This window comes from Convolutriloba macropyga, chromosome 6 (genome assembly GCF_964194025.1).
Source record: "Convolutriloba macropyga chromosome 6, txConMacr16.3, whole genome shotgun sequence".
Classification (NCBI taxonomy): domain Eukaryota; kingdom Metazoa; phylum Xenacoelomorpha; order Acoela; family Convolutidae; genus Convolutriloba; species Convolutriloba macropyga.
In genome coordinates this window covers 32819763-32847057 of record NC_134473.1, presented here as the reverse complement: position 1 = coordinate 32847057, position 27295 = coordinate 32819763, and the positions used below count along the sequence as shown (strand labels likewise).

The 27295-nt window shown below is 36.4% G+C and overlaps 1 protein-coding gene across 2 annotated transcripts in view; it reads right to left on the bottom strand.

The window, feature by feature from the left end:
- LOC142340937 (armadillo repeat-containing protein 8-like) overlaps positions 1-27295 on the bottom strand; it is a 55447-nt gene that overhangs the window by 10910 nt on the left and 17242 nt on the right. Inside the window, exons 10-12 of one of the 2 annotated variants that reach the window (XM_075391715.1) lie at positions 18763-18937; positions 18418-18504; positions 18248-18346 (exon numbers count right to left, since the gene is read on the bottom strand). In XM_075391715.1, coding sequence (XP_075247830.1) covers positions 18248-18346; positions 18418-18504; positions 18763-18937 — 361 coding nt within the window. The remainder of the gene's footprint in view (positions 1-18247; positions 18347-18417; positions 18505-18762; positions 18938-27295) is intronic. The other variant, XM_075391716.1, reaches the window with a different exon arrangement.

Here is a 27295-nt window from a genome sequence, read left to right as displayed (position 1 = left end):
GTTCTGGTGATCGTAAGTTCCGCAGGGCTGTGCCTTGAGTTGTATTGGTCCTTCGTAAATATTTGCTGATCTACAAGTTGGGCAATTTCCGGCTTTTGTACGTCTCTTGATGTTTGTTAAGTACATATACAAGTTCCGTATTAGCACCTACTTTATCAGAATAATTACTTCACCAAGTACATAATCTCTCATGAAGTTATTTACTGATTATGTGAATTTATCTTCAAGAAACTCAAAAGTAAATATTGAAGCTTTTAGGCACTTGAAGTGTTTGCTAGTAAAACTGTCAATCTGCGGTTGTTTCTCATAAACATAAACAAATTAGGGGTTACAGGCTTAGATGGAAATACTGGCTATATATGGCCTTGAAACTAACTGAATATGAACTAAATTATAGCACTTATTTTTGGATATTTAAGGAATATCATCACGAAACTATGAGGGACGAAATAGGTGCGTGACACTACCCGACTTTATGAAAATTTTCCATGAAAATTTTAGTGAAAGAACTGGGGTTTTACAATTTTTCTATAAAACATATAATCTGCACGAGTATGAGGATATAAACATATTTTTGTTGGAGCCACCCAATTTATGTTTTCTTAGAAAAGTGTTAGGAACGAAAGCATTTAAGTTAAAGACAATTAATGAAGTTAGGAGGAACAAAGTTTAAGTTGAGACAAATTGAGATAAAGATTAAAGTGAGGAAAGTTAAGACAAGATTAAGAGCTGTGAAGGAACGTTAAAGAGGTGAAAATGCGCTAATTTCAGAGTAAAGAGTGAATACATAAGTTGAAAGTTAAGATTAAGAGGAGACATTAAATTAGCACTGGAAATAATCATGGTTATTTCTTTGAATAATGGCTCTAAACTTTTGAGGAGGAGACACATATGGTCAAACTGGAGGGATGGTTTAAAGCACTGGTTTATGTTGTGGATTGGAGTATTAGTTTTGAACTTATAAAGCACTGATTTATAGAACTTAATGAATGAAAGGATATTTTAACTGTTAAAAGAATAATACTTGTCAAACTTATATAAGACTATCAAGAGCTTAAAGCATACTCTCCTCTCGGGGTTTAGCTTGATGATCCAGTTCGTCATCTGTGTTAAATCGATCCATGGTATTGAGTGATATGGCAGAAGTTGTAGGCATGGAATTTCGTCGTTGTCGCTTAAGGGTTCCAAGTTCTTCTGGGGAAATGACTATTGGTGGTTGCTTGAGTTGTTTTGCTAGAGTTGTGACTACATCTGCTTTCAGATGTTTGGGTACGGAAACTACTGGGTTTAGCGGTACATTGGTTCCGTTAAGCTTCATGAAATTTGGTACCATTCGTCGTACAAAAGCTACTTTATGGTATAAGAACATGAAGAGAATATGTATCGCTAGATTTCCGATAAAGACAATGATTGTTAACGAGAGAGAAAGCTTGATCGGAACGTAAGATTCAAGTTTATCAATTAGTGCTGGCTTGAATGTCTTCATTTCAGTGGTAATTGGTTTTGCTATGGCATCTAGTGACTCTGTTGATAATTTTCTGTTCGAGTAAATAAATTCCGTTTTAACTTTCTTCAATAAATCGAGATTTGCTTCGGTGGGAGAGTCATATTTCGGAAGTTCATGTATGTTAGGCACTGAATCAATTAAATGGGCAAGTGGATCTGGTAATTTAACATTAATTCTGGTTGCTGGAAGGTACTGACAACTTTGTAAATCAGCTCGAATCTTAATGTTGTCACTGAACATTGTATGTCCACATTTTAATGTGATTAAACAGATGTTGCAACCTTTGTGAGGAACATTGATGTGTCGGCCATTTTCGTCCATACCAATCTCACTAAGGGTATAATCACTTGAAGCTGATGTGAGGAGCCAAATTCCATATCCGAGGTTCTGTGCTCGTTCTGGCTTGGGTAACACAACCTTCTCTGTATCACATACTTTCAATGCTGAGATTGTGTGGTGAAACTTGAGGGTTGCTAGACACGAGGAGAATCCTAGGTGGGTTTCCATTGTCTCATGACAGATTCTGTATCGTGGCGATCCAAGACAGTTGTCATACTGAGCTTTCGTCAATACTGTGGTTTCCATCTGTCCTTCTGAGATTGCTAAGTACTCTCCCTCTATTACATATCGTAAGGCGTCTACGGAGTCCTTCTGAGGCATAGGGATTACTATTGCACGATAAACTTCGAACACTGTCTGGCTAGAGGCTAGGGGAATGGCTAGTGTCAGTAAAAGTCCGTCTTCAACTGTCGAAATCTCTTGTACTAATTTCGCATCGTAGTACGAAAGGATGTCAGTCATAGGTATTGCCAAAGTTAGACGATCTGGGGCGTTCTTTTGGCTATCATGGACTGAATCGAGGATCTTTATCAAAGATTTACGAGGTACTAAAGAAATTGGAAGACGTTTGTCAAGCAAAGTAGGAATGGCATTTATAACATTAATGCGAAAAGAATATAAGGCTGCTCTGTAACTTTTAATATCTGCATAAAGAGTGAGAAGTAATGAAGCTGCTGTATCAAAGTTAAAATTCAATTGTTGCTGTGATAGTTGGATTTCCATGCAGGTTGCTAGTGCGTTCAGATTGTGATCTATAATTGCAAACTGTTCCTCTACTAGTTTCCAGTTTCTGGTTTTCTTGCATTTCGTTTTGAACTTTGTAAACATTTGCAAGTTCGTCAGCAACTAGGAAGAATTTCTCATCGGTTTGTGCACCGATTTCGATTACATAGTCATTGAGGCTGTTGAAACTGCTGGCTAATCTGTCGATGTTCTCAGCATTTTGGGACGTTCGCTGACAAGATCCGAAAATTCCTGTAATTCCACCGCATCCTCCACTACTCATTGCAATTCCTGGACCAAAGAGTCCAATTCCAGCGACTGCGGCTGCGATTGCAAGCGGGGCGGCTCGTTTTTGTCGATTGTGAGAGTCTTCTTCGACTCTGGTAAGGAGTTTTTCAGTCTCGTTGCGTAATTTAAGGACTTCAATTTCGGCTTCTATTGTTTCATTGAGTATTTTTGCGTAAAGCCAATCAACATTGAAGGAAGCTGTTTGGTTCCGGTAAGTAGTGCTGTGGGTAAGGTTGCAAAATTCCGATTGCGTGATCCATTTTTTCGAGAGTTCACTAAGTAGAGTCTCTACTTGTTGTCTGATAGTGAAATTATAGCGAGGAAACGGTACTAAAAATTCCACATTTATGAACTTTTCGGTAATCAGAATCTTTCCTTCTTTATGGAAGATGATGCCTTTATCCAGAGCTGCTTCTGTATTGATCGGAGATTCAAAAGTGGGGCCGAAAAGTAAGAGATTCAACACAATTGTGAGTAACATTTTCATATTTCAATAATATCGACTATGTTTCAGGACAATCTTCTACTGATGTGGTTCTTCTGAGTGTTTCCACTGGCTCTATTTGGTCTTCCGGTGTTTATTTGCTCATTTAGTTACTTTACTCGGGCTTCTAGATCTAGTTTTCTCAATATGGCACTTGTTTATGTGATGCTTATTTATTTCAGGTGTACTTTACTTTTAGGTGATGTGTGCTGATGTGTGTATTTATTGATATTACTACTGAATATGGTGTTTAAACATGTTGACGTGTGGTTATTTGGTTGAATGATGGATGTGTGATGATGGGGGTAGTGGTTGGGGGGGTCGAATTATGCAGTCTTTACATGTTTTTTCCAGTTTTTCAGATTATTTTGCCCACAGTATTGCATCATGTGCTTTAATATCACTGTTTCTTCTTTAATTATTGGATGTTGCACAAATGGGACCAGGTTTGTCGGAAGGAACGCTGTTCACTGGTCGAGGTTGATTCATCCGAAATGTAATGTGACAGCGGTAGATAATGTAGTTATTGATAGTGGGAGTGGTGGTGGGACTGAGTGGTGGGTTATTATTATATTAGTATTCTTTTTATTATTATCAGTAGTATCTGGATTGTTGGGAGTGTGGGCAAATCGAAGTAGGAGGAGGAGGGAAGTGGGAAGATCAGGGGAGGCTGTCGAGGAAGAGTCAGTGTGACTTATTATTTATTTTTATTTTATTTAACTATATTAATAGCTGTAATATTTTGTAATATTAATATTAATATGACTGTGTAAGGACTATTGGGACTGACTGTAATATTGTAGTTTTACATGTAATATTGACTGGTGCTACTAATATACTTCGTACATGGTGCTAGTAATATGGTAGTAATTAATATATCAAGACTTTTGTGGGGGGGGGGTTGAGGATATAAGTAGGGGACAAAAGGAAGAATTAGAGAGGCGTAGTAAATAAGTGAATGCTAGTGAAGGGTGTAATTGTGTGTTCAGAGCGTTGTTGTGTGTTTTGCGGCATGTGTTATTAACTATTAGCGGTCATTATAGCATGGTATTTAAATGTCCTTGGCATTTATTGCGTAATTTGTTCTGTTTGTGTGTTTTCATTCCTGTGATTGTTCATTTTTGACATAACACTTTAGTTTTCTGCTCGCTTAATAACTAGTTTGACTCAATTTTGAAACTTTCAGATAGTTATTGTGAATCATGGATGTTGCCCAGTATGAGGATTTTCTGACTTTCTTGCGAAGCAAGTCGTTGTCTCAGTCTGAATGGATGTATCCATCGTTTGTTCGGTCATCTGAGGAGCGACGAGCTTATCGGGACAAAGCAGAACATATGGTACTGGTGACAAAGAACGTGGGAACATCAGAATTGGCCGTAAATCGGGAGGTGTTGATGTACAAAGTGGAAGTGAAGGTGGGCAGCGAGATGCAAGTTCAGGAGAAGGAAATTCCAACTCAGCAGATGGTGTCTCAGGAGTTGGCTTCGCTTCATGTCGGGTTTAGTGCTTCTGCAAAGCACATTACTCGTGTGAGGTCACAAGTCGATCGCCTGAAAGCTGCTGGGTTCTTCTTTCCACGGTCGATGGGGGGATTGCAGGCCGCTGTTGAGAGGTAATTGCATATATTTATAATATTCATTGATATTTTTATTTGTTTTTCTTTAGTTTGTTACATGTATTATTAATTATGGAGTGGTGTATGCTTATTGTTTAGAGCTAGTCGTGAGTGTGTGCCATGTTTCGTGAAGAAGATGCACGGTAAAGAGGTGCATTGCACTTTTTTCCGTGCAAATCTGCGTGCAAATGTGTGTGCCGAATTGGGGTACGAGTTTTACAATGACATTTATGCTGAGCATGTGGACATAGTGTCATTTAAAACTCCAAAGTTGCTTGGTGCGGCTGGTGTGAGGGCCGAAGTTGGTGGTCTGTGTGCTCTCAGTGCTCTGTACTACACTTTAACTGGTCGGAAGTCAGGTATTTGTTGTAATTTGTCGCAATTTTCACTAAGTTTTGTTACTTTAATTCACGTTTGTTTGGTTTGTTGCAGACAAGAAGGTTCCCAAGCATAATGTTCGCGCTCTACGCTTGGCTATTGTGGCCAAGATGCGTTCGCCTGGGTTCTCTGAGCTTGTAAAGGACCAGTTAGGGTACTTTGTGTCGGAGTATGAGATTGCTGAGAGTGAAGATAATGGGTCGTTGGCCGAGTTCTGGGTAAAGTTTCTTTCAATACTTGGTGATTCTAGTACGCGCATGTGTAGGTAGATACTATTTAATGTTTTGCTGTTTAGTTTGTCGGTATGGTTTATTTCCTCGGATGCAACGTCAACTGGCAGTATACTGAGGAAATGGGGGGCGGCTGGGTGTGTTACAGGCATTCTATCAATGCTAAAACCACCGCTCCTGCTGTACTGATCCAGTGCATCGGGAAGATCATCGACAATGAGTATCGGTACCATTGTGAGCCAATTGTGGGCTTTCCAAAGTGAGTATTTAACTGTTTTTGTGAATATTTATCGTGCTTTTCATATAATTTTGAGGCTTTTTATTTATTATAATGACATTTAAACAGGTTGGACGATGCTGAGCGGTACGTGACTCGTTCTACTAGGACATGGGGTCAGTCCGGTCAGTGTACTAGTGGTGGTGGTACCGTAGCTGAGGATAGCGCCGATGAGAATTGACTAGTGTCGGTGCAATTATATTCATCATGTAGTTTAGTTTCATCTGTAGGTGAGTTTTTACTTATTATTTGTCAATTGTAGCTTTGTTAATTGGTTTTGACTGTTGGGACTAGCAGCTGTGAAGTGTGTGAACGTGTGGTAACATTTTAATTGCAGTGTGTGACTTTATAATGACATATTTGTGAAAGTGAAATTTTGGTGACATAACGACTTTTTTGATTTTTGGGCATTAACTCTAATTTACTTGTCAATTATTGATCATAGACTGGTTCTAATGGTTCTAGATACTTAATCTGGTTGTTAGCAGCACTTGTGTGTAATTTGAACTGGTTTGGAAGAGTATTTGGTACTAATTTTCACATGTAATTTTTTCGTAATTTTGGTGATTTTTCCGCATCAGGGCTGGTGTGGTAAATATGTGAATTTTTCAATTTTTATTGAACTTTGAGCAAATTTTTTGGCTTGGCCCACTCAGTAGACATCAGTGGGGAATAACTATGCAATAAATTCAGGTTTTTGGACACTTTTTGGTCAACGTTTTACTGATGTCTGAAAAAACGAAAAATGCGAAAAATTGAGGGCTCCAGCGTCACTCAATTTTTAAATTGCTCCGATTGGGCTCAAATTTGGTAGATCGTTTCAGGGGCTCAAAAAACCCTGCAGCGCAAAAATTTGGCGCAATTTAAGCATTTTTCGCAAAGTTATGATTGTTTTCGTGATCTGAACCTGGCTATTTTTGAATCATCAAATTTCGGTCTAAAAAAGTCTTCACTGTTCATACATTATCGATATTGAATGGTTAAAATGGTACTGTCTGTGCTTGGTACTAATGTATGTTACTGAATTATAGGGTTTGAAGCTATTTATCGGGTCATAACGTTGATTTTTGGGTCCAAAATGCAAATTTTCAAGCATGATTTTTCCACTAATTGAGCTTCTTCTAGACATGTGTCGGTCTGGTGATTCTCTAGTGGTCTAAATCAGGTGCTAACTGTTAGTGCTGATATCTATGGGTATCAGAGGTAGCATTTTGGTAGGTTGAGAGTTGTTTAACTTAGGCTTTATGCCAGATTTTCTGTGAAATGTACTGAATTTTTACTTGTGAAGCGTCATGTTTGGTGCATAAGTTGACATAGATTGCAGATAATTGATTTTTGACAGTAATTGTGGGTCATACTAGTGAGTACTATGTTGGTGGCAGCTATTGGTGTGATTTAATGCATTATTTGACTATAATATATTGAGTTTTTCACTTTAGAATTTCGGAACAAATTTTGTGAAATATGTGCAATTTTCGATTTTTTCACTTTTTTCAACATTTATGAATTTCTATGCGATTGTATGGATTTATTAGGCTTCGACAACTACTAGGGAGACTGAATATTGGATATGCGCTCATAATTCGGCTATTTGATACTATTTTTATAGTCTAATTTTGGCTCTATTTTGGCAAATTTGAGAAGAGTTTGGTAGGCTTCAGTTTTTTACTATTATTTCAACATTTTACTTAACAATTTTCAATATTTTTGATATGAGCGTGTCGAGCTTGAGCATGCGGATGTTTTAAGCTAATAATATCAGGTTTTCGATCAATATTTTGGATTTTATGAACATGTGCGTGAATTTTCAAAAAGTCTCCAAAATTGAGGGGCCCAGCGTCACTCAATTTTTAAAATGCTTCGATTGAGCTCAAAATTGGTGAATCGCTTTATCGGCTCAAAAAACCCTGCAGCGCAAAAGTTTGGGCAGTTTCAACTATTTTTTCACGAGTTATAACGTTTTTGCTGCAGTGAACCTGGGTTTTTTGAAAAAGCTCAGATAGGGGATAGGTTATTGGCTATGAGGCTATGAAAAACTTGTTCAGAATGATTGATATTGCTATGGTTGGACTGCTCATGAGTAGGGCTAACTGAATTAACAATAAAATTGGGCATATTCGGGTATTAAGATGCATTTTTGATCACTTTTTCTGGAAATTACACTCGATTTTTTGTGATTTTCGGTACTTTGGCAGTCTTTTCTCAGCTTGTATTGGCACTAGGGGGCTGGGAGTGCATATTCTGAGAGATATAGATGTGGGAGTGCTGATGGTATGGTCAATTTTTATCAGAAGTTAATATTTTTTGACTCTAGTGGGAAATAACTGGATTTTTCCTGACAAATTTGTGGCAATTTCAGAGCTTATTTGGGTTTAAGTCTTCATGGTTGATACTAGGGTGAGCTGGGACTGGTTTTTAGGGTGCTACAAGGCTAGTGGGGGTTTACACTAGTGTTGTAGTGGGTATAGGTGGCTTTTATCGGGTCAGGTGGAGAATAAAATGACAAAATTTTTGAAGCGGTGAATTGAAGCAGAAGCGCAATTTTCGTTTTTTCATCATTTTTCAACATATACTTGGAAATAATGGGTTTTAACGGTTTTTTGAGGTTGTACCATGTGGGTGGCAGCTGGGAGTAGCTGCTGGAGGCATTTGGGACAGTTTTTGGCATATTTTTGGGGTATAATTTACACTACATTTTAATCAATTTTAGCACACTTTGGTAGGGTTCGGTATTTTTGTCATAACTCAACTTTTAATGATTTTTGACGGGATTTTTGGGTACTGGGATGTCAAGCGTGAGCAGTAGGATGGTCTAGGGCTATAAAAGGGATCAATTGGGGGTTTTTTGTGGGAGTTATCATTGAATTCGAGCGGATTCGAAAAGTGTCAAAAATTGAGGGCTCCAGCGTCACTCGATTTTTAAAATTCTCCAAATCGCTTCAAAATTTGCATGTCGGTTCCTCGGCTTGAAAAATGCTGCAGCGCAAAAGTTTGGGGTGATCGGGGCATTTTTCACAATTTTATGACTATTTTTCTGAAGTGAACCTAGGATTTTCGGAAGGGTCAAATTTAGGCTAAGTTTTTGGTTCTTAGAACGGGTCGAATGGGGTCAATAATGGCTGGAATCGCTTCTGCTGGATAAGGGCTTTTCAGAACAATAGGTTAATCCAGGTTCGGACAAGTAGTTTTGGAGATATATCAAAATAACTGGATTTTGAGGTCAAAAATTTTCGGTTTTTTGGCGATTTTTGGGCTTTAGGGCTAAGTTGCTCAGGCTTGTTGGGCTTTTGGGGCAGATGAAGGGTACTGCTGGACTGTACTGGGTCTGTACATACTAATGGATATAGATGGTTATGGGTAGAGGGTCGAAGACTTGACATATAAGCTCAAAAATGATGTTAAAATCTAATTTATCATAGCCACTGGCGAGTTTTGGAAGACTTAAGTGTGTAATTCCTGCATCTATTACTATTTCTCTCAGTTCATAGAGACTTGCTAATACTGATTCGTAAGTGGGTTTGTGGTAGTATCTGAATTTGGAAACTAAACTGAAGATATAACGTTCAGAAATAGGGTCGAAGTAGATTAAAACTGAGCTAATATCAGGTGGATATCTAAGTCTAATTGCACTTTATTTCTTGACCAAAGTGATTTAAGTTTTGATTTGAGGAGCCTGGTGAAGAGTTTTTTGTTTGAGATCTGGTTACTGGTCTGTTTGCTGAACTGCTGGGCTTTTTCCCTGAATATTTTGCTATGCTAGCTCTTACTTGATCTAATTTTGTCTCTCTACTTGGGGTAGTTGACTGTTGTGCTGCTTGTGCTGATGCTTTTATTGCTTCGCGTTTTTCTTCTTGTTCCAGTCTGGCACGTGCATTTTTTGGTCTAGGACTGCCTGATCTTCTAACTCGGTTGGTTAGGTAAGGGTTTGTTCTATCTTCTTTATGCAACATTATTTCTCTATCAAATTTAAATCCGCGTACATTTTTTCGCCGTTGGTAGTCTAGTGGTTTGAATGCACTTTTCTCTGGTTTTCGTTTAGGATTATAAGGTCGCGCTCTTATTTTTCTATCAGTTAGAGCATATTGTTCTTCGTGTGTTTCTGGAGGCGATTCAATATCAAGTGGTACTATTGACGGCTGTGGCTGTTGAGCTGGTAAAAACATTTCATCGTCTGATGAGGATGATACAAGAGGAACGCGAACTTCTGGTTCTTGAGGTCTAATTTCGTCAGCAATTAACGGATTAACTGGTATTCGGGCAATTTGTTCTGCGTCCAGGTTTAGGTCAGCTAAATTTTCATCTGAACTGCTATTTTCATCAAATAAATTTGGGATTGCTTCGTCTGAACTTGAGGAATCAAATACTGGAAGATGGACTGTGGCAGTTCGTGGTCTAACTGCTGGTGCTACTACCCTTGGTGGGGCCGGTGGGGCTGCTGGAGGTGCTGCTACTGCTGGTCCTGCTAATGGTCCACCTAGGGAAACATTTATGGTCACTCTGACTGGATCTTGTTTCACTTTCTTGGATTGTTGTATCTCTGTTTCTTGCTCATTGATTAATTCTGGGATATGTTTATCAAATAGGTCAGGTTCCATGTGTTGTCTTCTCGACGGGTCAGATTGAAAGTTTACAGGGTTAATAACTTCGAGATCTTCAGGAGTTTCACTTGGTTGGATTGGTTTCAGTCTGATCCGATGAACACATTGGGTGTAGTTCGTATTTACTTTTCCAATGATATAATTAGAATCGGTAAGGGCTTTTTCCACTTTATATAGCGGGAGCCATTTCTGTACTTGGGAAGCTATTACTGTTGATTGTTCTAGTAGCTTAGGGTTTAAAAGTAAACAGAATGATTTCTCCAGAATTGGTTTCGCTGAAGCTTTTTGATCATAATACTTCTTGTACTTCAAGTAAGCAGTCGTTAATTTTTCTTTGTTTTCTCCATACTTTTGCATCATGGCGTCTTGCAGTTCATTTACGAAATCAGAATTTACTGCTACTGCATCCATTACTTTTCTGGAGAACCGTATGTCAAGGGGTTTTATGGGTTCTCTGCCATGGAATAAAGTTGAAGGACAACAATTTGTCGCTGAATGATATGAAGTATTATGAATAAAGGTTGCAAGAGGAACATATTTATGCCAGTCTTTCCATTGTTCTTCTGTATTAAGTTTCAGAATTCGTTTCAGTGGTCCGTGAGATCGTTCTACTGCTCCAATAGTCTGAGGGTGCTTTAGTGAGGCATGTTTTAACTTTACTTCTAGTAAGCTTGCTAATTCTGACATTAATTCAGAAGTAAAGTTAGTTCCTAAGTCACTAAGTATTGTTTGAGGAATGTAGCTGTGTTGGAAGAACACCTTTACTAGTTCTCGGGCTACTGTATCAGCATATCCATTGGTTAACGGAACTGCAAATAGGTACTTTGCAAATACATCTATTCCACTCAAGACATACTTATATTGTGATGACTTTAGGGGGCCTACTAAATCTATTTGTAGCATATCTCCTGGGTATGATTGTAGAGAACTGACTGGTTGTAACTTGGGTGTGATGTGGCTTTTTGGTACTCTGTTAAGTTGAAGACAAGTGAGGCAATTTTTGATGAAACTAATGAAATGTTCGGTGAAGCCTGGGTAATAGAATCGCTTTCTGAATTCCTGAATTGTTGCTTTAATGCCTAAATGTCCTGCTGTTTGTGAATTATGGAGCCTGTATATAGTCTCTTTCCACAAATGCTTAGGTACGCAGAATAGTTTATGAAGTACTTTTCCAGTATCATCATAAAAATTCCGGTATAAGACATTCCCTTCAAGAAATAATCTGTTTAAATGTTTGTGATACTTTTTTAAATTGGTTGAAGCATACTTTAAATCTGGTCGTTGATTATGTTGTTGAATCCAGCTTATTACTGTTCTAATGTCTGCATCTTTTTGCTGCTCATCTGCTAAGTTAAGGCTAATTAAGTTGTCTGTAAGGTCTGGAAACTCATCTAATGGATTTGGGTACTCAATTGAATTTATTTCTGTTTTTCTTTTTAGTTTAAATAGCCCTTGTATTTCTGTGATTGGTGAGTTACTTTGACGTTTTTTGTAATCTTCATAATATCCAAGCTTTATAAGTACATCAAGTTCATCGTTATTAATTTCATTAATAAAGTTTTCAGTGTCAAATAATACGTTCAGTTCAATATCAGGATTTTGTGCTTCAGTATCTATTTCTATTTCTCTGACTGGAATTCTATCTGTTAACTTTAAAGACATTGTTGCTGTTTTGTCATTCTCCATTCGCGAGAGAAAATCCGCTGCGTAATTAGCGCGTCCAGGAATGTGAGCAATTACTATATTAAAGGCGAGTATTCTGTCTAAACAATTCCAAAGAGATGGCGGTATTACTTTTGACTGAAAGAATTGTGTGAGGCTTTTGTTGTCGGTGAGTATAATTACTTGTTTGCTTGATCCCCAAATGTAGTGTGAAAAGTAGTCCAGTGCATAATACAAGGCTAGGAACTCTTTGTAATAAATTGAGAACTTTAATTGCGTAGCATTAAACAAATGCGATCCAAACGATACGGGAGCGTATGTTTTCTTTTCTTTCTTTCCTGTTTCGTTTACGTAGTCTTCCACCATTAGTACAAAACCTGCACCGTGGTAACTAGCATCACAAAGAATTACATACTGTAGACCTGGTTTTGGCAATCGCAAAGTTACATTCGTTGCTTCCATTAAATCTTTCTTTATTACTTCTAATGCCTTTACATGTTCTTCTGTGGTTTCTATTACTGCATCCTTCTTCAGGAGCTTGTAAAATGACATTAGTTTTTCACCTAGATTAGGTATGTAATTACGGAAGAATTGCGTGAAGCCAATTAGTCGTTTTACTTGCTTTGTTGTTTTTGGCATTTTGAATTTATCAAGAAATTTAGTTATTTTTGATTTTTCTGGTGATATTCCTTCTGCACTGATGTTATTTCCAAGGAATTTCATCGTATCTGTTGCTATTTCACACTTTTCGGGCGACAGTTTCAGTCCGGATTGACGTATACACGTAAAAATTTCTCGTAAAGAGGGTACCAATTGTTCAAAATTTGTTACTGCATTTCCAATATCATCCATAAACTGGGTACAGTTTCCTGATGCTAAACATGGATCCAAGTAATGTCTAATAAAGGAACTGAATCCTGTTACTGACTTATTCAATCCTTGTGCAAGACATTTATAAGCATAAGTTCTCGAAGCAAAGTTAAATGCTAGCAGTTGCACTGATACATCATCTGCCATTTGCACACAGTGATATGCTTGAGAACAGTCAAGTTTTGTGAACAATGTTTTCCCGGCAAAGTAATTTATTGCGTCACTCATGTTGGAAATCGGGAAGTTGGTATTCACGTAGTCATTTTTCAGCAAGTGGTTTACTTTTCTCAAGTCAATTAATAGTCTAAGTCTTCCTGAATTCTTTCGTTGTGCGAAAAGTGGACTACTATATCTTGATTGAGACAAAGTTGTTATCAGTCCGTAATAATGCATTAGTGCGAGCTCTACTTGTAGCTCATTTCTCAAGTGGACGGGCGTTGGAGGGCCTTGTTCGTAAATTGGTATGCTTCTTTCTGGAGTTAACTTTATTTTTAAATCTGTATTATATCCGACGTCAAATCTGTGTTTCGCAAAGATATCACTGAATTCAACTAGTAGTTCACCTACTACTGCTTTTTGCTCATCATTGAGGGCTGATTTTTCCCACGGAAACTTGCTCAAAAATGTTATTTTATCCTGGTTATTACCCTTTGGATCTAATTTCTCCATTTCTTGCAGTTTTAGCAGTTGCTCAAAGATATCTCTCTGCAAGGGCGACAAGCTTGTCGGATCTGGGCACGTTTCAGGCGTTCGGAACCATAGTTTTTCATATTCTGGTGCTGGTTTCGCTGGTTGAGCCTTTCTTTTTGGTGTGTCTGTAACTTGAATTAGTTGATTTATTTCTGTTAAATAATTTTCGCTCATTTTTGCCACATTAATTAATTGAGGATCTACTTCTAACAACTTTTCAGCTTGATCTGATGTTAAGAATGAAAATTTGGCTATTTCTTCGCCTTTATTTATGGTAATTGGGTGATCAGTAATGTTCAGGACATAGAGGTAAAGGATATTATTTTCAGCAACTTTACTTAATGAAGACGTTAATATTACTTCGCTGTCTTTTTCAAAGATTTCATTTGGAATTATTACCCCACAGAGGTCAGTGAATGATTCTAGTTTATCATAAAGCTTGTATTCTAATACTGCTTGTTGGTTTGGCTGTAAGACTTGCTTTTTCTGTGTATAAACTCCGAATTTTTTACGTTTTACAACTCTTCTGGGTTGCTTTTCTGGCTTTATTTCATTTATTTGTAGTGTTTGATCAGGGAATTTAATGTAACTTTGTCCTGGGCAGATGCTAACTTTGTGTTTAACGAAGAATGGGTTGCCTAATATTACAGGAGTTGTGACAATTAAAACAAGGAAATCTTCTGTAAATGTTTGTGTGCCCAATTTAAATGCAATTTTAATTGCTTTATCAATTTTAACTATGTTGCCGTTTGCCATTTTAACTTTGTCTAGATCTGGCTTTTCTATTTCTGTTATTGAATTGATATTTGTATTAATTAGTTCCTTGTAAAACTCACGACTTATCACATTTGCAAATGCTCCTGTATCAACTAGTGCGCGTCTTTCTAATTCTCCATTAAATTTAACTTTAACATAGGAAAATGTTCTGCCTAAAAGTGGGACAATGCTGAATAATTGCTGAACATGTGGTGTTGGCTTTGGTGCGGATTGAGGTACTTGTGTTGGGAGTTGCACAGAATTATTAACTTTACTTTTATTAATATTACTTTTGCGTTTTCTACGCTTTTTGTTACTTTTGTTATAAACAGGCTCTATTACTTTATCTAAACTAGGACTAGACGTGCTTTCGTTATAATGGTTAACTGAGTTTTTATAATTTTTATTTGGTTTTTTAAAGTTGGGTGGCTTGATTAGTTTTTTTGTTGATTAAATGGAAAATTCATACCTCTCATATTTCTATTTTGAGGGTTACTTGCACGATTAAACTGATTTGATTGTTGAGTGCTATATCGGTTTTGTCCTGGAGCTGGACTATCATAAACTATACCCTGTCTAAGAAGGTTTTGGGGGGTCTTTTTTGTTGGGAACCGATAAACTGGTCTATTAACATAAGCTGGATGAACAAATGGGGGACTATCTGAAGGTTCGGTCCAATAATTACGAGTTTGTGGCTGTTCGTTATAATGAAACGGTCTAGGGGCATTAAATTGTGGTCTAAACTCTCGGTAATTATTAGCACGAGGGGCGTACTGTTGCTGGGGCCGATAGTTTTGCTGAACTGGACGATAATTAGACTGATATTGAGGGTAATTTGGTCGATAATTTTGGTATTGAGGGCGGAAATTTTGTCTATAACTTTGTTTGTAGAATTGTTGAGGGTAATGTGGTGTGAATGTGTTTACTGGGCCTTGTTCTGATGGCTCATTTTTAGGTGCTGTTCTCTGCTCAAGTTTCTGCTCAAGTTCTTTCTGATTATTTGAAATAGTAGCTATTGCTTTTAACATTTTATCAGTATTTGTTTCCGTTATTTCATTAAAACCGTCGTCAAAGTACTCTTCTCTGTTACACATCTCCCTTATTGCAATTTGTTGGCTAGCTAAGGTGCATAATTGATCAATGGTATCTGTTTCTGGCCTTTCTAAGAGCTTAGGCTTAAGCCAGTTTGGCATTGACTTAATAAAGAAGCGCTTTATTTGCTCATTTTTTCGATTTTCTGACATCTGTAGGGCAGAATATCTTGCTGCTGTCTCTCTTTCGAATCTACGAGCTTCTGGGTCACCTGCTCCTGCTGGCGCTACTACTATTTCAGGTGCTGGATATGCTTTATTGGCTTCAGTTCTTAACTTTACTAAGAAATTTTTAACAGTGTCTGTTTTTGGATTAAACTTTTGATTCTCTAACTTTATAATTCTGATCTCTCTCAAGTCATCCTGCGTGAATCTATTTCTTAGGGCTGTTATACTGTCTTCGAAGACTAGTCTGGTAGCCTCTGGTAGGGTTAAGAAGTATCGTAAAGCGTCTCCTTTTAAATGTAATTGCAGAAAGTTCGCTTGTTGCGCGTTTGCGATTGCTGCAACTCCGATTGCACCTGTTATTAGTTGTTCAAACTCGTTAAAATTGTCCGTTTCGGATCCGGAAAAAGGCGTGATGTTGATCTGCGCGTGTGCCATTGTGCTTTTTACCCGATTAGATTATATACTTTTCGTTCAATCAGTCTTACTTTCGTTCTAAAGTATTAAATAGCACACTTAACTTAACTTAATGGAGAGATTAAGGGGTTTTAAGAGATGAAAACAGTTAAATGAATAGCACAAGAATATCAGAAAAGAAACTACTGAAACCATTCGTTCAGAAAGTAATAAAGAAGGGCTGCTTATAAGCCTATTCCTAAAGCTCCGGTCGAATCGTCAGACTTATATCGTTGAAGCCGTATGGGCCGCCGAAGTCTCACCTCTAAAGAGTGCCCCTTAGTTTAGGAAAATTCGTGGGGACCACGACCGCACAGGCCTTGTGGAAGCTGCACTCAAATAGGCAACAGCATAATTGACCGAAGTCACTGTTTGATTCATTAACCTCCGGAGCTGGGTGGGGAAATAAAATATAATTGTTTTTTATTTTTTTTTGTTTAAACTTTGTTTTGCCCTCTTTTTAGTTAATAATTAAGTGATGGTTTCAGTAATTTATTATTCTGATGTTATCTGATAATCAGTGATGATGTTATCAAGGTTAATATCTCTGTCAGATTGAAGTTTGTTACGAATAAGGCCAAATTTGCGAACTTTTTGATTTAGACTTTTTGCTGTCCAATGAATTGCAACACGTTTATCATCTTTATCTAGCACATAAATTACAATGGATTTATAAAATGAAGAGGAAAAAGCGGTTACTATCTGAGCTTGCGTTTTACTGTTGTTTTGAGTATAATTAATGTGGTTTCCTTCAATATGTTCAACAAAATTGGGGGAAGAGCGACAATTATTAATAGCGGGGAGAATTTGTTCTTTATAAATTGACATAAATAAAGCACCAAAATTAATTTTACAAATTCATTTACTCACAATATCCTCGTTTGCAAATACCCTGTGTTGTTTTTGTCCGTTGTGGCGGCTGTGGTTGAGTGTGTTCCAGTTATTGTCCACTCAAACACTTTTGTATTACTGTTACACTTAGTCCACAGAGACACAAACACAGTTTCCACCCATTCTTTCCTTTGTTACTGCTTTTTGTGTTATCATCTTGCTCGGAAAAGAAGTGCTGGATGTGGTTCTGGATGATTGGAGGCTCTTAAGGTAATGGAGAAGAAGAGAAGAAAGAAAACAACAGAATAAAGAAAGGAAATATCGAAAATATCAAGGAATTAATCGAATTATTGGTCCGTTAAACTGAAAAACAGTTAATAACTCCTGTCACCATGTTACGCACTGATTTTTAATAGTGTTCCTCGTGGTGTTATTGAGGTTTATATTAGAAGTAATTAACTTGAATAATTGGCATTTTACAAGGACTTATTTTGGTGTTTCACAGTGCGATTTTTAGCAGATATATTTTGAATAAAATCAGCTAGTAATAGCCTTTTATTGAGCGGTTCAGATGCGTGATATATCCACTAGTTTGCCTTGCATTTTAGTATTAAGTTAGTCGCTATTTCATCTGTAACTTAGTTTATCAAACATAGAGGGTTTCAAGAGAATTTCCAGTTCAATCTTTAATTAATTTAGCAAGAATTGTTTAATAATTTTAACAAGAAGTTTCTCAAGTTTTATCAAGTTTTATTAAGATGATAGGCAACTGATTGTCAGGCTGGTTCTCCGGTGTTCTGGTGATCGTAAGTTCCGCAGGGCTGTGCCTTGAGTTGTATTGGTCCTTCGTAAATATTTGCTGATCTACAAGTTGGTCAATTTCCGGCTTTTGTACGTCTCTTGATGTTTGTTAAATACATATACAAGTTCCGTATTAGCACCTACTTTATCAGAATAATTACTTCACCAAGTACATAATCTCTCATGAAGTTATTTACTGATTATGTGAATTTATCTTCAAGAAACTCAAAAAAGTAAATATTGAAGCTTTTAGGCACTTGAAGTGTTTGCTAGTAAAACTGTCAATCTGCGGTTGTTTCTCATAAACATAAACAAATTAGGGGTTACAGGCTTAGATGGAAATACTGGCTATATATGGCCTTGAAACTAACTGAATATGAACTAAATTATAGCACTTATTTTTGGATATTTAAGGAATATCATCACGAAACTATGAGGGACGAAATAGGTGCGTGACAATAATCTAATAACTGTTTAGTAACTAACCAAAACGTTGCGTAACACAGTAAGAAACTCGTCATCAGTCAATATTAAATCAATCAAGGAAACGTTGAGCTCCGAAAGTTTCATCAATGTAAGCATCAGCTGAAAAAAAAACCCACAGTTAGAACTTTATCTTCAAAATCTAGGTGTAGTGAAAAACCATTACGACTTACATATTCCTGACAGGCTACAATACTCATGTAACTTGTAATACATCGCAAACTTTCCGGACTTCTGTCAACTGCTACATCGCCTTCTTCCTGAAAAAAAAAATGCTTAACTTGAGTATGGAAAGAATACTGCGTTTGCAGAGATCATTTCAGAAGCGCACAACAATTTGCTACTCCAACTTAGCTTTGGTGCAATGGCACTACTCGCGGACACGGTCCTCGAGACAGCCGTTAAAGTTCCCTGAGCGTTCAACTATTAGGCAGAAAATATTGTTAATTCCACTGTTATTTTGTACTACAATCAACGCAGTTTTCGAAAAGAAGAAACGCACAAAAAATATCTATTACCTTCTGAACATTGCACAAGTTGAACAAAAGTCTGCTCGTCAGCTGTGCCACTTGACTACAGCTGTCTATCATCAGGTTATTGAGACATTTGAATGAAATCTTATGCCAGATTTGCTGTTTTAGTTCTGCTGTACTATCGCAAGACAGATTCATCAGAGTCCACACACCGTTAATTCTAAATAACAGGCAAAATTTTCTAGTGATATCTGTGGAAAACAATTCGTTCGAAATTCAAATCCAATGATACGCTTTTCCAAAGTGTCAGGTTCGCTCATATGCGTGCCTTCGTTTTCGTGGCTTAGGATGCTAGCTAGCATTATTACCTCAAATCAGTTTTGGTGAATCGCATACTTAGGACTAGTAACGCATAAGGCGCCAATGGAGCTGCTCAGCCTATTAATGCCCTCGGTATTTACCTCTCTATACCGTTTTTGAGGACAAAAAGTTGAAAGGGTCAGGCGAAGAATTGTTCAAATGAAAAATTTCGTTTGAGAGCCATTAAAAACCAGCGTTCACAGCACGAAATTATGTCTCCTCAGCAATTTCGAATTGAAAACTTAGAGACTAGTAAGATTAAGAGAGCTGCCTAGTCACTTAATGTCCTCCGGACATTAATTGTTTATCCCGTTTTTGAGGACGAAAAGTCAATGTGCGAGACGAAATAAAGCTATCGGTAGAACAAAAAATTGAGCTAAGAATACCAGCAGCACAAAAACAAATATACAAAGGCAATTCTGATACAAAATACGTTTGAGAGCAATTAAATATATCAAACAGATAGCTGAGAAATAGCCATGATTGCCATCCATGACCATGATCGAAATGATACAAGCATACAAAGAAATTCATTGTTCTTAAAAACAACAAATTGAAAGACAAGTGATTTTGATTGGATTCGCTAGTTAGGCCGTCTCTTTGACCTCAATAAGACAAAGATACTAGTAGCAAAACCTATTAGCGTTATATACGCTAACTAAAAAAATAGTCCGTAATAGGCTTCGCTAAAAAAATCAAAAAAAGGCTTTACTTTTATCCAGTTTCCGTCTTTAAACTCGCTCTTGATAATGACTGCTTTTAATTAAGAATGCACTGCAGAGCAACTCTTCCATAAAGCTTGATCAGAATGAGCAAAAATGAAACAGCCAGGACAATTTAAATGTATTTGACGCAGAAAGTAAGAAAACCATGAATCAAAAGTTGAATAGTTTGCTTGAACACAGAAGAAACATAGCAGACAGATACGCCGTAGGGACTCTCTTATTCTTCCAAATAACTATTATCTAATAGAAAATAGTATAGAGCTATCTTACCTCATATAGCCGTAACAATTATCCAAAACTTAGTTCAAGTTAAAGCAAAATTCGATTGATTCTTTTTACAATACATCAATAAAAATTCTCTCGGGCAACTATAGATTGCCTATTAAATTGAATATTAAATTATTCTCATATTCGGCAAGCCATATTACGCTCAAACTTCTAAAATTTTGAAGAAAACTTACAAATTGACGAAAGGGGTAAACTGATGAAATTTTTATATTTCAAAAAATAAATTAAACAGCCAAAAAAAGAGTTCTTTTATGCCTCGATTTTTCCGTCTCACGAAAACAGCGATATGAGCAAAATGACCACTCTCTTCAATTCCCCTTCAAAAACAAATTAGCAGCCAGACTAAAACACTGGCACACACAAGCACGCACAGCCATAGACGCGCACATCTCACGCACACGCATGCACACACACACACAAACATAACCGGCTATCGTCATGCGAATTGCTCTCGAAACGACGGTCGAGCAGTTGGCACCGTCAGTAGCCAGCCACGATTCAATTTCTAAGAACCGCCCTTCACACAACAAGTATAAGTCTCCAAAACAGTTTCTGTGAATCGCATACTTGGAGACTAGTGACCTTAAAGGCTCTAAGAGAACTTAAAGCCCATTGGGCGCTACCGCTTTATGCCGTTTTTTAGGACGAAAAGTCAATCTGTGAGACGAAATAAAACTATGAGACGAAAGGTCGTTAGAACAAAAAAAATGAGCTAAGAATACCAGCAGCACAAAAACATATACAAAGGTAATTATGATATAAAATACGTTTGAGAGCAATTAAATATATCAAACATATAGCTGAGAAATAGCCGCAATTGCTATCCATGACCATGATCGAAATGATACAAGCATACACAGAAACTCAATATTCTTCAAAACAACACATAAAAAAGGCAAAAGATTTTGATTGGATTCGCTAGTTAGGCCGTCTCCTCGTCCTCAAAAAGATAAAAAATACTAGTAGCAATACCCATTACAGTTATATACGCTAACTAAAAAAATAGGCCCTAACCGGCTTTTATTAAAAAAAATCCAAAGAAGGCTCTACTTTTATCCCGTTTCCGTTTTTTAACTCGCTTTTGATATTGACTGCTTTTAATAAAAACTGCACTGCAGGGCAGCTGTACCAGAAAATTTGATCAGAATCAGCAAAAATGATACAGCAAGGACAATTCAAATATGTTTGACGCAAAGTAAAAAAAACCATGAATCAAAAGTTAAATAGTTTGCTCGAAGATAAAGAAACATAGCCGACAGAAACGCGGTAGGAACTATCATGCTTCGAAAGAACTATTATCAAATAGAAAATAAGAAGAAGCAATTTTACGTCACATAGCAGTAACAATTATCCAATCACTAATCCAAAACAAATAAGCAAAATTCGATTGATTCATTTTTGAATACAAAAATAAATTTTCGGGAAAAATTTGAACGCATATTAAATTGATCATTAAATTGATCTCATATTCGGCAAGCAGTCTTATTCTCAAGCTTCTAAAGGAAGGGGTGACGACGGAAGGGGTGACCACGGGGTCAAATTAAGAACCGCCTTTCACACAATTAGGTTTTCACAAAATTAGTTTCGGTGAATTGCATATTTAGAGACTAAAGTATAGAGACTAAATTAGAGACAAAGTTTAATGGATCAGACCAAAAATCAGTAAAAAAAATCTCATAAAAAAGACCAACATGATTAATATAATTGCTAAAACCTTCGTCTGTGAGCAATTAATAATGATTTCCTAAAAACCAAAGCTAAGTCAATTCTGATAAAACATTTCTATTAAAATTCAACTTTAATGAGGGCAATAGATGTTGACATCACGCCACATAACAGCAGCTGATGTGCGGCATCGACTGAAGATTTAAGGAAAGAGAGAGATAAAACGTGAACAAGAAAAAAAAAGCAAACCCAACCGATAGAGGGAGAGAGAGAGAGAGAGAGAGAGAGAGAGAGAGAGAGAGCTAGGAATAATTTCCATGAGATTCGACTCCGCAACTTTTAGTTTTCTAGCCTTGTTATAAATTAAATCATAGAGAAAAACTGATAAAAGCAAATATTAAAAAGAAAGTTTCCAGATTCCGTAAAAAATGTTTAATACCATTTTTTTGCTCTGGAGTTCTGTCAGGTACCCCATCTGCAAGACTTAGAAAGTTCCTTTGGCCGGTAATGGTAGTTAAACTCAGAAAAGGACAAAAATTACTGAAAAAAATTGGAATGAATTGCAAATTTTAACAGATTTTGCTAAAATTCAAGATATTAATACCTTAATAACCATTTCATTGTCTCAATAGACTAGCCAGTATCCCTGTTTCAAGCTTGAAATAGAATCACTGGCTCAGAGATCCATACATTTGGAACATAAACTTACAAAAATTACAAAAACTGGACTCATTAATATTACTGATCAACATTCCATTAGCTCTAGAAACTATGCAGCAGGTTATAAAAGCTTGGAGGAGGTCCAGGGCCCCTGGTTCCGGAAAAATCTAAACATAAAAAAATGCAACTATTTTAAAAACTGGTTAAATTCGTGATATTAAAATCTTTAAAAACATTCCATTGCATCTATTAACTATGCCGTAACTTATAATCAAACCCTAGAGGAAGTTCCGTGGCCCACTAGGCTAGAGAAACCTAAGAAATGACAAAAAACTTCAAAAAATTTAGAAAATGCCAGTTTAAAAAAATTGCTAAAAACTTGTGATATGAAAATGTTGAAAATTAATCCATGACCAAAAATTAAATACCAGTACCTTAATATCGAACACAAACGCAGGTTTTCTGACCCTTGAGGCTCAAAAAACCTGAAAATGACTATAATTTTTAAGATTTTTGACTTTTGAGGCTGGAGAAAACAAAGCAATTAAATAAAAAAACAAAAAATAAATTAAAAAAAAAACAAAAAAAAACTGAAAGGTTTATCAAAAAAATTGCTGAAACTTGGAATATTAAAAAGTTGAAAACAAACCCATATCAAAAAAATAGTTTCGGTAACTTCTTAACAAACCCTCAAGGAGGTTTTCGGTCCCTTGGGGCTGGAAAAACTTGAATAACTCAGAAAAAGACAAACATTCAAAAATTTCAAAAACAATAGCAAACTTTAACAAAATCCTGCTATATTTGCGATAAAAAAATCTTCAGAAGCATTTCATTGTCTCAAGAGACTATCCAGTATCCCTAATTCAAGCATTAAATAGTTTCACTGGCTCAAAGATCCATAAACTTGGAACATAATAATTTGCCGAATACTGAAATTTTATCAAAAAGTTGCTAAATCTCGAGTCATTAAATTATTGATAACAATTCCATTAACCCTAGAATTTATGCAGCAGCTTATTGTCAAACCTTGGAGGAGGTCCATGGGCCCCTGGTACCTCAAAACTTGAAACATTCAAAAATATTCAAAACTTGAAAAAATTGCAAATATTTTTAAAAGATTGCTTAAATTTGTGATATTAGAATTTGAAAAACATTCCATTACATCTGGAAACTATGCAGAATCCTTGGCTTTTGAGGCTGGAGAAACCAAGGAAATGACAAAATTTAAAATCTTGAAAAAAAAACTTGGAAAGTTTTATCAAAAAAATTGCTAAAACCCATGGCAAACAAAAATTTCTGGTAACTTCTTACCAAACCCTCAAGGAGGATTTCCCTCCACTAGGGCTAGAAAAGCTTGAATAATGACAATGTTACAAAAATGAAAATTGCAAGCTTCTCAAAAAAATGCTAAAATTCGTGATCTTAAAATGTGGAAAACCGTTCAATTAGCACTAGAAACTATTCAGTAACCTATTATCAAACCCTAGAGGAGGCTCCTTGACACATATCGCTGAAAAAACTCAAAAGGCAAAAATATTAAAAATTATAAATTTGCGTGTTTTATGGATTACCAAAACATAGCTCTTAAAATGGACATTAAAAGTACTTATGTCTTGAAAAAGACCTTTACCAACTTTAACCAGCCTCAATTTTAGACTGGTTCAACAAAAAATTCAAAATATGACAAAGAAACATGAAAAATTGCAACATTTCGGGCTCAAAAACTCCTAAAAATGACCTTTTTACCTTAAACTACGGCCTTATACGCGGCTAAGGGCCTCTAATGAAATTTCATGCCCCCTGGGCGCTACCTGTTTACCCCTCTTTTAACGACGAAAACTCAAATGGGTCAGACGAAAAATCGGTCAAGCGAAAAATCGCATAAAAAAAGACCAACAGTACTAATATAATTGCTAAAAACTTTGTTTGAGAGCAATTAAACACGAACACATACAACACGTTGCGACATCTAAACACACACGTGCACCCACCCGCACACAAATTCATGTGTAATCACACATGACCCACATATAAAGTAATGCCTTCGTCATCAAACAATAATTGGCGTGTATAGGTCAGTTTATTCAACCAAATGAAACTTCAAAAAACCTATTTTTCTTCAAATTACGCGAGTTTTTTTTAAATGTATTTCCCATATTAATTCTATTTCCGAGAGCTGTTCGTTGACACCACTTTATTTCTCCACCCAAAACAAATCGATCAACACACAAATAGTGTTTCCCGAAAACCCGCCTTCAAAAATGGAGTTGGAACCGAAAAAATAACCGGCAACTACGTAAGCAAAAATATTCCATCAAGTCTGCTTAAAATCTTTCAGAAAGCTGCAAAGTTCCTTTTATGCAACATTTTTATTTCTTGATTGGAGCTAATAACATTAAAAACAGTAATGCCGTTCGTTTTCTCCCAGTATTATGGGCTCGAAACGTGGCCTTTTGACCTTTTATTGTCCTTCCTATCAAATTCTGCACACTGAAGAATTGAAAGTCAACTGAAGAAGCCAGCTTCGAGACTCTTATGTATCTAATGCCCGCTTCGCTTCACCTGCTCATCCGTTTTGTCATCGAAGTCACGTTTCAACATATCTTCCTTCGAAAGGGGAGAAAATTGTACTTTTTTTCCACCAAATTCATTTAAAAGTTTATTCGATTTATTGTACAACCTAACTCCTTTCCGAAATTCGGCATTTAAATTTATTATATTATCGATGAACTAATTTTTGAACGCAATTAACTCATTTTAATTCCAATAAGTTGTAGCAATCCCTAGTCGTTTTAGCCAGTCCGAGCAAAACAGTCCCATTGAAATAATCCTACTTTTAAAACAGTACGGTCACAGATAAAATAGCCCTAAAAGGAGACAATACAATATGAACGTTTATAATTGACTCTATGTAAAAGTCCCTTACGATTTTTGGCACCATAACAGCACGAATTGTTACTATATAACTCATTTAATTCAACAAAAAAAAAAACAGAATTGCATTACTTTTGAAATCTATGACTACATTAGGCGCTGGAAACCGGCTGGTGGCGCATCCTGCGGCGGTTTAGTATTAAAACTGCAATGGTGGAGTCATAGCATTAAATATTCACACAATCAAATAGACCATCAAATATTCACACCATCCACTGAACTACGGTGATATTGGTTTTTCAACTTTAAAGTTAAAGCTGCGTTTTTTATTGGATCCATCTGAACAGCATAATCGCGATCGTTTGTCTGATTTCTTTCGACTAATTTCCTTGGATTATTTTATCCGGAAATGATCACCATTTTCAATCTTAAATGCAGCCGGATCAGTTCGGAGAGCTACATAACAGGCTGAATTCCTAACAAAGATCAATTTAAGATCAATTTAGTGTAAATCAATCCACATGTCTTTGAGTACGATAATCTTCATGTTATGTTTATTGTCGGAAGAACTGCCCGCCCTCAAACGACTATTGAGAGCTGTAATCTATTACAGTCAGCTTCAGCCGGGGGAGGAGGGGCTGTACCTATATTCACTGAGGTGGCATCTATCTCATTAGGCATCTATCTCATTATATACAGCTATAAAAACCATTTTAGGTGAAAAAATTACACCAATTTTGTCGCACTTTTCATTTGACTTTTGGTAGCAAACTACCGCCACTTTGAGTTCAACTGCTGAAACTTGTAAATAAGAGAGAAAATTAGAACATAACCGACTAACGTAGGGCGAATTGCTCTCAAACGAGAGGCGAGCGATTGGCTTCGTCAGTAGATAGCCACGGTTTAGAGAGGCTAGCTTTGGCTAGATTCGACTCTGCAAATTTGAGTTTTCTAGCCTTGTTAGTAACTGAATCAAATAAACAACTGATATTTTTAAAATTTGCAAAATTTAAAAGAAAAGCTTCCAGATTTCGTCGTGAAAATGTTCAAAACTATTTTTTTGTCTCTGGAGTTATGTCAAAAAACCCATCTGCAAGACTTAAAAAGCTTCGTTGGCCAGTAATGATTGTTAAACTCAGAAAAAGACAAAAATATTCGAAAACAATCGCAAACATCAACAAAATCTTGCTAAAGTTCAAGATATTAAAATCTTCAAAACCATTTTATTGTCTCAAGAGACTATCCAGTATCCCTATTTCAAGCTTTAAATAGTTCCACTGTCTCATAAAGATCCATAAAACTTGGAACATGAATAATTTTCTGAAAATTTGAAACTTAATTTTATCAAAAATTGTTAAAGCTGGAGTGATTAAAATACTGACAACCATTCATTTAACTCCAGAAACTATCAGAAAGCTTATCATCAAACCTTGGAGGAGGTCCCTAGGAGCTTGGTGCGGAAAAAATGATAAGGTCATGAGATTCAAAACAACTAGAAAAAATAGCAAATTTTTTTTAAAAATTTGCGGATATTATGTTGAAAAACATTCCATTACATCTAGAAGAAAATCAGTAACCTTTAATCGAACCCTAGAGGAGGTTAGAATGCCATTAAGGCTGGAGAAACCTAAAAAGTGACAAATTTCAAATAACTTTAAATTTGCAAGTTGCACAAAAAACTGCTTAAATTTGTGATAAAAGTCGAAAACTAATCCATGGCCAAAAACATTCTCCAGTTACTCAATTTCAAACCCTAAAAGAGATTTTCTGTTAGGCTGAAAAACTTGAATAATAAATGGCAAAAAAAACCTAAAAACCGAAAAAAAAATCAAAAAAAACTTTAAAAAATGCAAGTTTTATAAAAAAAAAAAATTGCGAAAATTTGTCATATTAAAAAAATGAAAGCTATTTCACGGCAAGCAAAACTTTTCCAGTAATTATTGTCAACCCTTTAGGGACGTCTTCCGGCCCCTGCGTCTAGAAAGACGTGAAAAATTAAAAATAAA